The 16,588-nt window shown below is 37.2% G+C and overlaps 1 protein-coding gene across 1 annotated transcript in view; it reads left to right on the forward strand.

Annotated features, from left to right (window-relative positions):
• The first annotated feature begins 296 nt into the window (after positions 1–296).
• The window catches only part of LOC121135409 (vomeronasal type-2 receptor 116-like), a 28,114-nt gene continuing 11,822 nt past the window's right edge, over positions 297–16,588 (forward strand). The window contains exons 1-4 of the mRNA XM_040734162.1: positions 297–493; positions 6,703–6,994; positions 7,291–8,103; positions 9,398–9,625. Coding sequence (XP_040590096.1) covers positions 297–493; positions 6,703–6,994; positions 7,291–8,103; positions 9,398–9,625 — 1,530 coding nt within the window. The remainder of the gene's footprint in view (positions 494–6,702; positions 6,995–7,290; positions 8,104–9,397; positions 9,626–16,588) is intronic.

Here is a 16,588-nt window from a genome sequence, read left to right on the forward strand (position 1 = left end):
AACCACAAACATGAGTGATATCATGGAATGAGAGACTGAACTATCCCCTTATACGTGTATCAGCCCATGTTTTTCATATGCACTGTGCACCCAGATGCAGAGCCCCAGGGAAGACAGTGTCCAATATTTCTCCAGGGGTTAAGAAACACCTGGGAGAAAAAGGAAGCACAGATTCGAAAATAGCCTCTCATTTGCCCAAGAAATAAAGGCAAGTAGTCAAACTGGGTATGCGATTAATATGCTTCTCCACATGACACTTCACAATTCATGCTGCCCTGGTGTAGCACAGCACAGAGATGTTCATTGTCATTTCCCTCTTGCTGCTTCTGAACATTCCAATCTACATGGCCACTTTTATGCATCCCAGGTGCTTTTGGAAAATGAAGCAGAGTGAAGACAAGGATGGTGACTTGACGAAAAGTTGTGCCTTCTCACCCAGAGAAGTTCAATGGCAAGTGGATAAAGAGTATTTCAAACAATTTTTGAATATACAGTAAGTGCTTTGCATTTTTCCACGTATATATCATCATTAATGTTTTGAGATGGGTCTTGAAACTTCTGTCCTCTTCTCTGAACTTACAGACTAACAACTCCAAGTTCTTTTAGAGACTCGTTGCTATTTTACAGGGTTTTTGCCATGTGTGTATTCTGTTTTTCTTCCAGTTAGTTTCCCACTTACTAGGCTCGAAATAGAAACAAGGAAGCAGTCTCTATCCTGATGCATCACAAAGAGGCCTCCTGTTGACATTGTCCATAGCAGAGTATTGTCTCATGGAAAGAAAACTAATAGTATTTCAATGAATTTCATCCTACGAATATGAAAGTAAATAGCCGAACTCCAGGAAAAGAGAGCGAGACTTCCTGTGCGCTGTCTTTTATGCCTTCCCCCGTAACGCCCCTAGCCATGCCCAAAAGTGGGCTTGGCTAGTGACGTAGTTCCGCCTACGTACGTATACGTCTTTACGTCCAGCCGTATACGTCTTTAGTCCTGCCTAAAGTGGGTGTGGTTAGCGGTGTGGTAAACCGCCCTTTTATTACCTCATCTGTATGCGCCTCTAGTAAGTCACATGTTTAATGGCGGCATAGACTTAGTAAGTCACATGTTTAATGGCGGCATCAGACTTCCTCCTACAGTAATCAAACTGAATTATTTAGTAGGAAAAAACATGAGGGTCAGATATGCCCACTTTGAATATGTGACACATCTGTGTAAAATGAAATAGTTGAAAAATACTGTAGTGAAAATACATAACTTTAACGTATGCAATCAGGACTTGGGCAGGTGTATTTTTGTGCATTTGGTACCAGACTAGATTATATAAAAGAGGAATTAAAAACCAAGTGATTTGTGCCCTTTTGTGTTCAAAGTTAGCATTAATATTGTCAAACACACAGGGATGCACATATATACATTTTTTACCAAAAAGGTTTTTCTGCTGTAAATTCATTTAAAAGTAAGTATTAGAAAAGAATTCTTACCTGCAACAGTAAATCTGAAAGAAAAACATGACTAGGATTTAAATGGACAGGAGACGATATGTTAACTATATTGTCCGCTAATTATCATGAACTGTAAGTCCATAGCCAATTGTTCCCCATAAAGACTATTGTGGACTCTCCTATCATTTATTGACAAACTTAGTCATTGGGATAATTTTTAGAAGACACTCCTATAAACTCTTCAGCTAGCACACCATATATTTTTTATGTTATTCAATAATTTCAATGAAAATGGCTATGTTTACTACTTGGACAAAAACTGTGCCAATCTACACATTCTGAGGAAGGTCCCATTTGTTAATTGTCGATCTCAGTGTCTGTGCCACTGGTGTTATGTTTAGGAAGTGGTCTCCTGTACCAACTCGTTGAAGAGCATCTCCCACTTTCTCTTCTAAAAGTTTCAGTGTGGCTGGATTTATGTTGAGATCTTCGATCCATTTGGACTTAAGTTTTGTACAAGGCGATACACATGGGTCTATCTGCAGTCTTCTGCATACCAGTACCCAGTTATGCCAGCACCATTTGTTGAAGATGCTTTCTTTTTTCCATTGTACACTTTTAGCTTCTTTGTCAAAAATCAAGTGTTCATAGGTTTGTGGGTTAAAATTAGAGCTTTCAATTCGGTTCCATTGGTCTACCTGCCTATTTTTGTGCCAATACCAAGCTGTTTTCAGGACTATAGCTCTATAATAGAGCTTGAAGTCAGGTATGGTGATGCCTCCTGAAGTTCCTTTATTGTATAGGGATGTTTTAGCTATCCTGGGCCTTTTGTTTTTCCATATAAAGTTGATTAATGTTCTTTCCAGGTCCTTGAAGAATTGTGATGGAATTTTGATAGGGAGTGCATTGAATCTGTAGACTGCTTTTGGCAAGATCGCCATTTTTATTATGTTGATCCTACCAATCCAAGAGCATGGGAGATCTTTCCATTTTCTGGAATCTTCTTTGATTTCTTTCTTTAAAGGCACAAAGTTCTTGATATACAGGTCTTTAATTTCCTTGGTTAACATTATCCCCAGATATTTGATGCTGTTTTTGGCTATTGTAAAGGGTGATGTTTCTCTGATTTCTTTCTCAGTCACATCATCATCTGTATATAATAGGGCCACTAATTTTTTTGAGTTTACCTTGTATCCTCCCACATTGCTGAAGGTGTTTATCAGCTCTAGGAGTAAACTTGCAGAGTTTTTTGGGTCACTTATGTAAACTATCATATCATCTAAAAATAGTGGAAGTTTGACTTCTTCTTTTCCTATTTGTATCCCCTTTATCTCCTTTTGTTGTCTTATTGCTGTAGCTAGAACTTCAAGTACAATATTGAAGAGATATGGAGAGAGTGGACAGCCTTGTCTTGTTCCTGATTTTAGAGCAATTGCTTTGAGTTTCTCTCCATTTAGTTTGATGTTAGCTGTTGGTTTACTGTATATTGCTTTTATGATATTCAGGTACGTTCCTGTTATCCCTGATCTCTCTAGGACCTTTATCATGAAGGGATGCTGGATTTTGTCAAAGGCTTTTTCAGCATCTAGTGAGATGATCATGTGGTTTTTCTTTCGCAGATTGTTAATATGGTGGATTACATTGATAGATTTTCTAATGTTGAACCATCTCTGCATTCCTGGAATGAAGCCTACTTGATCATGGTGGATGATTTTTCTGATGTGTTCTTGAATCCAGTTTGCGAGTATTTTATTGAGTATTTTTGCATCAATGTTCATGAGGGAAATTGTTCTATAGTTCTCTTTCTTAGTTGTGCCTTTGTGTGGCTTGGGTATCAAGGAAATTGTAGCCTCGTAGAAAGAGTTTGGCAGTAAGCCTCCTGCTTCTATTGTGTGGAATACTTTGAGGAGTATTGGAATTAGCTCTTCTTTGAATTTCTGGTAGAATTCTGCACTGAAGCCATCTGGGCCTGGGCTTTTTTTATTTGGGAGACTTTTGATGACTGCTTCTATTTCATTAGGGGTTATAGGTCTGTTTAGATTGTTTATCTGTTCTTGATTTAGTTTTGGCAAGTGATATCTATCCAGGAAATTGTCCATTTCCTTTAAATTTTCAAATTTTGTGGAGTACATATTTTCAAAGTATGCTCTGATGATTCTCTGGATTTCCTCAAGAGTCTGTTGTTATGTCGCCTTTTTCATCCCTGATTTTGTTAATTAGCATGCTCTCCCTCTGTCTTTTGGTTAGTTTGGACAGAGGTTTATCTATTTTGTTGATTTTCTCAAAGAACCAACTCTTTGTTTCAATGATTCTTCTCGGTGTTTTTCTGGTTTCTACTTGATTGATTTCAGCCCTCAATTTGATTATTTCCTGGCGTCTGCTCCTCCTGGGGGGAGTTTGCTTCTTTTTGTTCTAGAACATTCAGCTGTGCTATTAATTCTCTAGTATGACTGTTCTCCAGTTTTTTCATGTGGGCACTTAGTGCTATAAAATTTCTTCTCAGCACTGCTTTCAAAGTGTCCCATAAGTTTGTGTATGTTGTGTCTTCATTCTCATTGAAATCGAGGAAGTCTTTAATTTCTTTTTTTATTTGTTCCTTTACCCAGGGATGGTGCAATTGTGCATTGTTTAATCTCCATGAGATTGTAGGGTTTCTGCGATTTGTGTTATTGTTGAATTCTAATGTTAATGCATGATGGTCGGATAAGATGCAGGGGGGTTATTCCAATTTTTTTGTATCTGTGGAGATTTGCTATGTTTCCTATTATGTGGTCAATTTTAGAGAAGGTTCCATGTGGTGCCGAGAAGAAGGTATATCCCTTTGTATTTGGGTGGAATGTTCTATAGATGTCTGTTAAAACCAGTTGGGTCATAACTTCTATTAGTTCTTTTGTTTCTTTGTTAAGTTTCTGTCTGGAGGCCCTGTCTAGGGGTGAGAGCAGAGTGTTGAAGTCTCCTACTATTAGTGTGTGATATTTTATGTGCGTTTTGAGCTTTAGTAATGTTTCTTTCACGAATGTAGGTGCCTTTGTATTTGGGGCGTAGATGTTTAAAATCGAGACTTCGTCTTGATGTATTTTTCCTTTGATGAATATGAAGTGCCCTTCTTCATCTCTTTTGATTGATTTTAATTTGAAGTCTAATTTGTTAGATATTAGGATTGCTACACCCGCTTGTTTCTTGGGACCGTTTGATTGGAAGATCTTTTCCCAACCCTTTACTCTGAGATAGCGTCTCTATTTGATGTTGAGATGTGTTTCTTGTATGCAGCAGAAGGAAAGGTTCTGTCTTCGTATCCATTCTGCTAGTCTGTGTCTTTTTATAGGCAAGTTGAGGCCGTTGACATTGAGGGATATTAATGACCATTGATTGGTGGTCCTTGCTTGTGATTGAGTTATTGTTAGTGAAGCTATTTTGTGTAGTTTCTCCTCCCTTTTTCTTTTGGTGTTTTGTAAAGTGTGATTATATATTGCCTGTGTCTTTGTGAATGTAGTTATCTTCCTTGGCTCTAGGTTTTCCTTCTAGCATTTTCTGTAGAGCTGGATTCATGGATACGTGTTGTTTAAATCTGGCTTTGTCATGGAATATTTTGTTTTCTCCATCTATGGTAATTGAGAGCTTTGCTGGATATAGTAGTCTGGGCTGGCATCCTTGTTCCCTTAGCGTTTGTAGGACATCTGTCCAGGATCTTCTGGATTTCATCTTTTCCATTGAGAAGTCAGGTGTAATTCGGATAGGTCTGCCTTTGTATGTTACTTGGCCTTTTTCTTTAGCTGCTCTTAATATTTTCTCTTTACTCTGTAGGCTTGATGTTTTGATTATTATATGGCGAGGTGACTTCTTTTTCCAATAGGTTAAGCCTATTTGGTGTTCTGTAAGATTCTTGTACTTTCATAGGCATCTCTTTCTTTAGGTTAGGGAAGTTTTCTTCTATCATTTTGTTGAATATGTTTTCTGTACCTTTAAGTTGAATTTCTTCACCTTCTTCTATACCTATTGTTCTCAGGTTTGGCTTCTTCACGGTGTCCCATATTTCCTGGATATTTTGTGTTAAGGATTTGTTGGTTTTGAGATTTTCTTTGGTTGACGACTCTATATCCTCTAATGAGTCTTCAACACCTGAGATTCTCTCTTCTATCTCTTGTATTCTATTGGTGATACTTGCATCTGTAGTTCCTGATCGTTTACCCAGCTTTTCTATTTCCAGCATCCCTTCATTCTGTGCTTTCTTTATCGTTTCTATTTCAGCTTTCAATCCTTCAACTGTTTGAGTTGTTTCCTTCATTTTTTTGGTTGTTCTTTCTTGGTGCTCTTTAGATTCTTTGAGAGATTTGTTTATTTCTTGAATTTTTCCCCCATTTCATGGATTTTTTGTTTGTTTTTTTCTTCTATTTCTTTAAGGGATTTCCTCGTTTCTTCTTTGAGGGTCTCCAACATCTTCATGAAATAATTTTTAAGGTCTGTCTCCTCTTTTTCGTCTATGTAGTGCTTTTCAGTTCTTGCTGGTGTTGGATCCCTGGATTCTGGTGGGGTCATGTTGGTGTTTCTATTGCTGAGTGATCTCTTATTCTGTCTTCTTCCCATTTCTTCTTTCAGTGGGTGCTGGTGGGGTCTTTCTGTCTCCGCTTGTCTCCTTCCTTCCTGCAGCTGAAGCTGGGGATGCTGAGACGGAGTTTGGGTCCTGGTAGGGCTGATGTCTTTTCTGAAGCTGGTCTCACAGGGGTTGGGGTCTTGGAGTTGTTGACTTCTTTGCTGTGTGGGCAGGTCTCCTGAAGCTGTACTCGCTGGGGTTGGCGTTTTGGAAGGGCTGATGTCTTTCCTGATGCTGGACTCACTGGGGTTGGGGTCTTGGAAGGGCTGATGTCTTTCCTGAAGCTGGACTCACTGGGGTTGGGGTCTTAGAGGGGCTGATGTCTTTCCTGAAGCTGGACTCGCTGGGGTTGGGGTCTTGGAGGGGATGATGTCTTTCCTGTGTGGGCGGGTCTTCTGGATGCTGGGAGCGGCCCAGAAGTTCAAGCGGGATGGGGGAAGGGCAGGTGGTCCCCGCCGGAGACCCAATCTCACCTGAAGCTGGACTTGCTGGGGTTGGGGTCTTGGAGGGGCTCTAGCTTCCAAATTCTTATGTCTTTACAACCACACAACAGAAGATATTTGTTTCAATATTTGGGCAAGGTTGCTCATACTGTTCAGTACAAGATAGTACTTATATTGAGTACAAATAATTATGTATTTGTTCATATTAAACACTGTGCACTTTTACAGAACACCAACTGAGAACTACAAGTTTGGACTGGCCTTGGCATTTACCCTGGATGAAGTAAACAGGAACCCTGATATATTACCAAACAAATCTTTAGTATATGATTATGATGAAAACGATTGTTTGACTGTGTCTCAATTTTACAGTCTCAGTCGAATTTTGGGACAAGACCCTGGTTTTTTCCCTAATTATTACTGTGGGGAAGATATCATGTGCCGTGTGATGCTTACAGGACCAAATTGGGAAGCAGCTGCAATACTTATGACATTCTTAGACCTCTGGAAATTCCAAAAGGTAAGAATTTTACAGATTGGGTTTGACTGCAAAGGTGTCCTCATGGATGTCATTCCCATACACTAAAGATGTGTTAAGTGAGGACAGATCATACATTTTTATCACTCTATGTAGCTCATTAGTACTATTCAGAGAATGATGGGCCATAAACATTTCCTGATTTGTCATACACATGAGAGAAGAAGTAATAGCTAAGGGAATTAGGCAAGGGGGTTTCATAGAACTCTTTGCAGAAAAAAAAAGGTGTCTCAAAGGTTATGACTGAGTTGAACCTCATGCTTCTCCCTGAATCCTAGGTGATTCAATTTACCTACGGATCCTTCCATCCAATCCTAAATGATCATGAAAAGTTTCCCTATCTGTATCAAATGGCCCCCAAGCACACATCTCTAGCCTTGGCCATGGTCTCTGTCATGCTTCACTTCAGCTGGAACTGGGTTGGACTGGTCATCTCTGACAGTGATCTTGGCATTCAATTTCTCTCATATTTAAGAAGAGAGTTTGGAAAAAATACAGTCTGCTTTGCCTTTGTAAATATAATTCCAATCAGTATGCAATTATACATGTCAAGAGCTGAACTGTATTATAACAAAATCAAGGCATCATCCACAAAAGTTGTTATCATTTATGGTGACACAGACAGTACTCTTGCTGTGAGCTTTCGAATGTGGGAATCCCGAGGTTTACAGAGAATATGGGTCATCACCTCACAGTGGGATGTGACTACAAGTAAAAGAGACTTCATGCTTGACTCATCACACATGATTCTAGCTTTTGCACACCATCATGGTGATATTACTGGTTTTAAAAATTTTGTCCAGACAATAAACCCTCTCAGGTACACAGATAAATACCTTGCAAGGTTGGAATGGATGAATTTTAACTGTGAAGTCTCCAGAACCAACTGTAAGACACTGAAGAGATACTCATCAAATATCTCCATGGATTGGCTAGTGGTACGGACTTTTGACATGGCCTTTAGTGATGGCAGTTATGACATATACAATGCTGTGTATGCGCTGGCCCATGCACTGCATGAGATGGATCTTCAACAAGTAGATAATCCAGCAATAGACAATGGGAAAGGACGTGGTTCTAATTGCTTGAAGGTAATACTTCTTCTATTGCATGATATTTGGTGTCAGCAATGTCATATCTTTAGGAGTCTTTCACATGCCTAAACTCAGTGAACTAGAAAGTATACCCAGCAAAAGGAAAATATCTGAGCATTTTGTTTTTCTGTTGAGGGAGTAAACCTAGAATTTAGTAGAAATCTCTAATGCAAAGGCAATGGAGCACAAGACAAAATGCATCAAGCACAATCAGTGATTTTCTTACTGAGCTTGTCAACATCATCACCCCTATTCTAATACTGTAAACATTGTCAGTCCTTACTCATGAATACTTCCCATCTTTATATTAGGTCTTTTACATTGATCATCAAGAATACTGTAAATTGTACAGGGGATGATAGTCATAAGTCTTCTCAAATGATTACTTCTCCACTATCAGCTCTGGAGATCACAGCGGGCACTCTGATAGTTATCACACAGGCAACACTGCTGTGATTCAGTTCAGTACATACATGCGCATTCATATGTGTTACTGAATGATTCTCTCTTGATATGAATATTTGTCATTTTTTGTTTGTCTGTATATGTCTTCATCCATAGGTTTCTATGGGTATTTGTCTGTCTTCAGTGTCATTCATAATGAATTCATCTGTGACTTTCTGTTTGGGTATTTTCCAGTGTGTATCTAACAATGTGTACTTGGCAGTGAATGTGTGTGTATGAGACCACATTAACATCTTAGTGCCTACATAAATATATATATATTTTCATTGTTCTCTGTGTGTGTGTGTGTGTCTGTCTGTCTGTCTGTCTGACTGTCTTTCAGTGTGTGGATAAATATTTCTCTTTGCCAATGATTCTGTCTTTGGTGTTTGTACGTGTATGCTTTTCCTTGTATGTATTTAGGCATGTGTGCATTCCTGTTTATGGGTTTCAGTGTTTTTATATGGATGTTTGGTGTCGTTTACTCAGCATATATATAGGAATCCAGGGCATGTTTCTATGTATATGTGTTGAAAAAATTGTATGGCAGTATTTTGTTTGTATTTTTTAATAGTTTTAGGTATTCTCTCTCTCTCATGTGTTTCTGTGTGTGTGAGTGTGTTGCATAGCTGTGTTTGGTGTCTGCATGTATGTCTAGGTATATGTTTGACAGGTTCCTCTAAGGGAAGTAAAATTCAAAGATAATTATTATAACTTTCTTTATTCATTTACTTTTGGCGATATTGCTCCTCTAGCCACCTGCGATAATGTTGCCATTAAGATGAAAATCAGAATTTTTTTCTTCAGTAAGGAGCAAACACAATATAGGATGCTGCCTGTCTTACAGCTGAATGCATTTCTGAAGAAGACCCAATTCACAAACCCTCTTGGGGACAGAGTGAATATCAACCAGAAAGAGGACCTTCAGGAAGAGTACGACATTTTTCTGATTTGGAATTTCCCACATGATCTGAGAGTTAAGGAGAAGATAGGAAAGTATAGCCCATATTTTCCACAAGGTCAGCAGTTCCATGTGTTTGAAGAAATGGTAGAATTTTCCAAAGGAAATACACAGGTGGGTCTGACCAAACTGAACTCACAGTAGTAACACTGTCAAGCTGGATCATTCATGCTTCTTTGATACTTAATGTAATAAATTGTCATATTTTGAACCAATATCAAGCCTCCTACTTTATGATTCTTCTTTTCTCCTTTTTGATGTGAGACATAATTAACCCTTTGAGGATTTCCAACATGCATATAGTGCATTTTATCTTGTCCAAACCTGATTCTGGTTATAAATTTGAATACAAACCAGATGTCAAAGTGACATTATATAATTTCCAGTAAACTGAGCAATATTCTCTTGGTAGCATACTGATTACCTTACAGTGATTTCTTCCCTTGTGTTGAATCACGAGCACAGATGTTGACAAGTTCGGCTCTCTTAATGATTGAGTAAATGAAAAATACACAAATCTTGCATATTTATTATTTAATTTTGTTTAATAGTTTTAAAGAGTTACTGAATTGTCAAAACTCTAACAATAAATTAATATTTTTAGGATGCATATTACATCTGTGAATTATAACATTATTTTTCTTTCTTTTTGCTTTTGTGCATATGGGTGTTTTCTCCTCATGCATGCTTACAACTGCTGCATCTGTGGTTCATATAGATAACAGAAGGGTTATTGAGTCCCTAGGAAATGGAAAAAGGGTGTTTTCCACACAGCGACTGCTAGAAATCAAGTTTGAGTCTTATTAATGAGCAATAATTGTTGCCTACCACTGAGTGATGTCTCCTGCTCTGAATCATACACTGTAAATATTTTATCAATAGAGATATCTTGCATGTTAAGACTAATTATTTCATAGTCCACACAAACCAATAAGAATGTGTCTAGTATTCTTCTCTTATTTGAAGCATTGATAGTAAAAAAAATAGATTTTCAAGAAATTTGTAAATGAAATATCCCATTTTTGTTCATAGGTATTTTATAAGTCTGGTGATAATGGTTTTAAGGTATCCAATTCAAACTTCCTAGTACAAAGTTGGTTAAATTTGAAGACAGCAACTTAGGCAAAGTCTTCAAAAATAATCTGAGGTGATATCTCTGGTTACCTAGATAGTATTAGACATAGAGATTCATTCTTTCCTCAAGTGAGATTCAGTAAAAAGAAGATATATGCTGAAAGTGAATCTACTGACATATTTATCCAGACAGAGGGCAGCAACGAAAGTGGATGTGTTTTCTACCCACACCCTGATTGAGCATTGCAAAAACATTCACTGGAAGTACACTGAGGATTAAAGACAATTCAACCAGAGATCTGCTTTCAGAAATGCAAATTAAAAAGCAGAACCAAACAGCAAACGAATACACAGGAAGATATCAAAGGAACATGACCCAAATCTTACAATCATAAACTAAAAGGAGAGTATTGTCAATGACATACTGAATGAGGAAACAGAAGAAGTATTGCATAAAAATTAAAAAGTACACAAATCTTTCTTGGAGAAAAAATGAGATCATGAAAACTTCCATACAATTAAACACAAAATGATCTTGTGACAAAGGATTTCTCTAAAGGTACAAAACAATACAAATTGCCCAAAATAAAATTATAAAGTTAAAGCAAATGAATAAAAATATCTCAGTTAAAATACTCACCAAGAGAATATTTCAAGTTGAAGACAGGAGGGAAGACTTGAAGAACCGGAGTAGGAATAGAAAATTCAAAGTATGAAGAAAATAGTTGAAAAGGAATAAAACACCTAGGAAATCAAGTCAATATTACAAAGATCAAATTTACAAACAATGTGCCCAAAAGGAGAAGGAAACACTAAATTCCTCAACATTGTATCAGGAAAATTAGGTTCAAATTTATAAAACATAGCATGATATATAAACAGATAGATATAATAGTAATTTAAATACCAAAAATTCAACATCAGAAAAAAGAAGCCCTTGGTTTATTTTATTTAAAATTTTTATTCTAAAAAAGAATGAAATTTGAAGACTACAGGAGAGAAGTTCCAGTTTTAAAAGGGTCCATCTGGAAAACAGCAGATTCTACTGAGAATACTCTTAAAAAGGAAAGTCAATGATATATTTCAAATACATAGAGACATATGTTGCCAACCCTGGTTACTACAGCAAGCAAAATTACTCCCAATTGTAGAAGAAGACAGAACAAATTCAATAATGGAAACTTTTACAAAATGCTTTTAAAAAGGGGCAAAACTATAAAAGCACTGGAAGAACACCTACAGATGAAAAAGCAAGATAAACACAAGAGGTCAAAGAACATATAGCTATCACTGCAACAACAGTCAAACAATCAACTATTGTAAGAGTATAAAATATTTCAATAACCAAATATGACAAATAGTTTTCAATAAGAATTCAATGTCAGTGGTCACATTTATAAAATACAACGCACAGAAAATAAAATCGATTTAAAAAACAAACAAACAAACAAGCATTCATTTGTTACCCTCATAGGGAAAATATGTGAGAACACTTCTATAACAGGAGGAAAAGCTTTTCTATGAAGCGAAATTGAAAGAAGTAAATCCAGAGAACAATATCATGGATGGACATGAACCTAATAATTTTGGAGTGAACACCTCCCAAGAGATATCAACAACAAAACAGAATGATCAGTCTGTATAACCAAAATGACTTCACCTCAAGTATGGAAGCTTGCTTCAAGATATGCAGAGGTTAAGAGTAAAAGAACACATTAATAAACTCAAGGATAGAATTCAATTATTATCTACAATTGTGCAGATTGTACACTTAACAAGTCCAACTTCACTGAGATTGAAAAATAAACATAAAAGAAACAAAGACTGACAGAATACAACAAAAACATATTGACGTATTAAGTTTTTCTGTAGAAAATATATTGACAACATTGTATCACATGGAGAGAAAAATCAAAGAATATCCATTAAAGTGAGATGGTGTCAGGGGTGTATTGTGCTGCCTGTCTGTAATACAAACTCCTTGAAAAAACAATCAGGGAACTATTCCTTTTTAATGGAACCTCAGCTTACATGCAGAGATCAAGCCAAACAGTGATCTGCAAGGAATTCTGAACTTCTGTGAAACGAGCAGAAAATGGATAATGGTATGCATTGTCTCCACTCTTATTCAAAATACTGCATAAAATATTATCAAATTAAACAATAAATGAAGAGACATACAAAAGTGAAGGAATGAAAATTGTCATGGTCAAGGAAGTTTACATAAACCGATAGCTTCACACTGAAACTTTGCTTCAGCAAAACAGAAGGAGAAAAGGAAGCATTGTAGTTCTCCACACTTGTGGAGAACATCAGATGATTCTGTGATTAGGTGACGCTCTTATTTTGGCATAGAAGTTAGCACAAAACAAAAGATGCAACGTGAACAAGCAAGAATCAGGAACCTTCTAATGCAGCAAACAGATGACCACAAGCAGGTCCATGGTAATCAAAGATACTACATACATTTTTTCAATTAAATATAAACGAGGCAACTTTTATTCCGGGTACCCACGCATTCATAGTCTTTATTGGACTTTCCACATTAGAAAAGACTTTACCTTCCAGGTCACTACATGTCAAGTCAGCACTTCCTCACGACAAAATACACTGGGTCTGCCCATTCAGCTCTCTGCTCGTCACACTTTGTATGTCATTCTGCGCAGTACTATTTTATTGGAGTTAATGTTGTTGTCTGAGATTTTAGAAGATAGTTCCCTGGTTTCAGATGCCCACTAATCTTATTTTGCTATTCAGTTGTTGTGAGCAAGTAGTGACCATAAATAAATGAAGAGGGAATGGTTGATTTAGCTCAAGGGTGACAGTCAACGGAAGACCAGGCAGAAATCTGGAGACTGCAGCCAAAGTACAGGCCCTGAAGGAACAGGGTAAATTGGCTTGCTCTCCTTGAATTTATCATAAAGCCCTGCTTAGGGACAACAGCACCCATTAACAATTAATAAAATTCTTTGAGAGATTTGTTTATTTCTTGAATAGGTGTTGAAGACTCATTAGAGGACATAGCATCGTCAACCAAAGAAAATCTCAAAACCAACAAATCCTTAACACAAAATATTCAGGAAATATGGGACACCGTGAAGAAGCCAAACCTGAGAATAATAGGTATAGAAGAAGGTGAAGAACTTCAACTTAAAGGTACAGAAAACATATTCAACAAAATCATAGAAGAAAACTTCCCTAACCTAAAGAAAGATATGCCTATGAAAGTACAAGAATCTTACAGAACACCAAATAGGCTTGACCAGAAAAAGAAGTCACCTCACCATATAATAATCAAAACATCAAACCTACAAAGCAAAGAGAAAATATTAAGAGCAGCTAAAGAAAAAGGCCAAGTAACATATAAAGGCAGACCTATCCGAATTACACCTGACTTCTCAATGGAAACGATGAAAGCCAGAAGATCCTGGTCAGATGTCCTACAAACGCTAAGGGAACAAGGATGCCAGCCCAGACTACTATATCCAGCAAAGCTCTCAATTACCATAGATGGAGAAAACAAAATATTCCATGACAAAGCCAGATTTAAACAACACGTATCCATGAATCCAGCTCTACAGAAAATGCTAGAAGGAAAACCTAGAGCCAAGGAAGATAACTACATTCACAAAGACACAGGCAATATAGAATCATACTTTACAAAACACTAAAAGAAAAAGGGAGGAGAAACTACACAAAATAACTTCACTAACAATAAATCAAGCGCAAACAAGGATCACCAATCAATGGTCATTAATATCCCTCAATGTCAACGGCCTCAACTTACCTATAAAAAGACACAGACTAGCAGAATGGATACGAAGACAGAACCCTTCCTTCTGCTGCATACAAGAAACACATCTCAACACCAAAGACAGACGTTATCTCAGAGTAAAGGGCTGGGAAAAGATCTTCCAACCAAAGGCCCCAAGAAACAAGCGGGCGTAGCAATCCTAATATCTAACAAATTAGGCTTCAAATTAAAATCAATCAAAAGAGATGAAGAAGGGCACTTCATATTCATCAAAGGAAAAATACATCAAGATGAAGTCTCGATTTTAAACATCTACGCCCCAAATACAAAGGCACCTACATTCGTGAAAGAAACATTACTAAAGCTCAAAATGCACATAAAATCTCACACACTAATAGTAGGAGACTTCAACACTCCGCTCTCACCGCTAGATAGGACCTCCAGACAGAAACTTAACAAAGAAACAAAAGAATTAATAGAAGTTATGACCCAACTGGGTTTAACAGACATCTACAGAACATTCCACCCAAATACAAAGGGATATACCTTCTTCTCGGCACCACATGGAACCCTCTCTAAAATTGACCACATAATAGGAAACATAGCAAATCTCCACAGATACAAAAAAATTGGAATAACCCCCTGCATCTTATCAGACCACCATGCATTAACATTAGAATTCAACAATAACACAAATCGCAGAAACCCTACAAACTCATGGAGATTGAACAATGCACAATTGCACCATCCCTGGGTAAAGGAACAAATAAAAAAAGAAATTAAAGACTTCCTCGATTTCAATGAGAATGAAGACACAACATACACAAACTTATGGGACACTTTGAAAGCAGTGCTGAGAGGAAATTTTATAGCACTAAGTGCCCACATGAAAAAACTGGAGAACAGTCATACTAGAGAATTAATAGCACAGCTGAATGTTCTAGAACAAAAAGAAGCAAACTCCCCAGGAGGAGCAGACACCAGGAAATAATCAAATTGAGGGCTGAAATCAATCAAGTAGAAACCAGGAAAACATTGAGAAGAATCAATGAAACAAAGAGTTGGTTCTTTGAGAAAATCAACAAAATAGACAAACCTCTGTCCAAACTAACCAAAAGACAGAGAGAGAACATGCTAATTAACAAAATCAGGGATGAGAAAGGGGACATAACAACGGACTCTGAGGAAATCAAGAGAATCATCAGGGCATACTTTGAAAATCTGTACTCCACAAAATTTGAAAATTTAAAGGAAATGGACAATTTCCTGGATAGATATCACTTGCCAAAACTAAATCAAGAACAGATAAATAATCTAAACAGACCTATAACCACTAATGAAATAGAAGCAGTCATCAAAAGTCTCCCAAACAAAAAAAGCCCAGGCCCAGATGGCTTCAGTGCAGAATTCTACCAGAAATTCAAAGAAGAGCTCATTCCAATACTCGTCAAAGTATTCCACACTATAGAAGCAGGAGGCTCACTGCCAAACTCTTTCTACGAGGCTACAATTACCTTGATACCCAAGCCACACAAAGACACAACTAAGAAAGAGAACTATAGACCAATTTCCCTCATGAACATTGATGCAAAAATACTCAATAAAATACTTGCAAACCGGATTCAAGAACACTTCAGAAAAATCATCCACCATGATCAAGTAGGCTTCATTCCAGGAATGCAGGGATGGTTCAACATTAGAAAATCTATCAATGTAATCCACCATATTAATAATCTGCGAAAGAAAAACCACATGATCATCTCACTAGATGCTGAAAAAGCCTTTGACAAAATCCAGCACCCCTTCATGATAAAGGTCCTAGAGAGATCAGGGATAACAGGAACGTACCTGAATATAATAAAAGCAATATACAGTAAACCAACAGCTAACATCAAACTAAATGGAGAGAAACTCAAAGCAATTCCTCTAAAATCAGGAACAAGACAAGGCTGTCCACTCTCTCCATATCTCTTCAATATTGTACTTGAAGTTCTAGCTACAGCAATAAGACAACAAAAGGAGATAAAGGGGATACAAATAGGAAAAGAAGAAGTCAAACTTTCATTATTTGCAGATGATATGATAGTTTACATAAGTGACCCAAAAAACTCCGCAAGGTTACTCCTAGAGCTGATAAACACCTTCAGCAATGTGGCAGGATACAAGGTAAACTCAAAAAAATCAGTGGCCCTATTATATACAGATGATGAAGTGGCTGAGAAAGAAATCAGAGAAACATCACCTTTAAC

This window comes from Mesocricetus auratus, unplaced genomic scaffold (genome assembly GCF_017639785.1).
Source record: "Mesocricetus auratus isolate SY011 unplaced genomic scaffold, BCM_Maur_2.0 Super-Scaffold_100037, whole genome shotgun sequence".
NCBI classification, from domain to species: domain Eukaryota; kingdom Metazoa; phylum Chordata; class Mammalia; order Rodentia; family Cricetidae; genus Mesocricetus; species Mesocricetus auratus.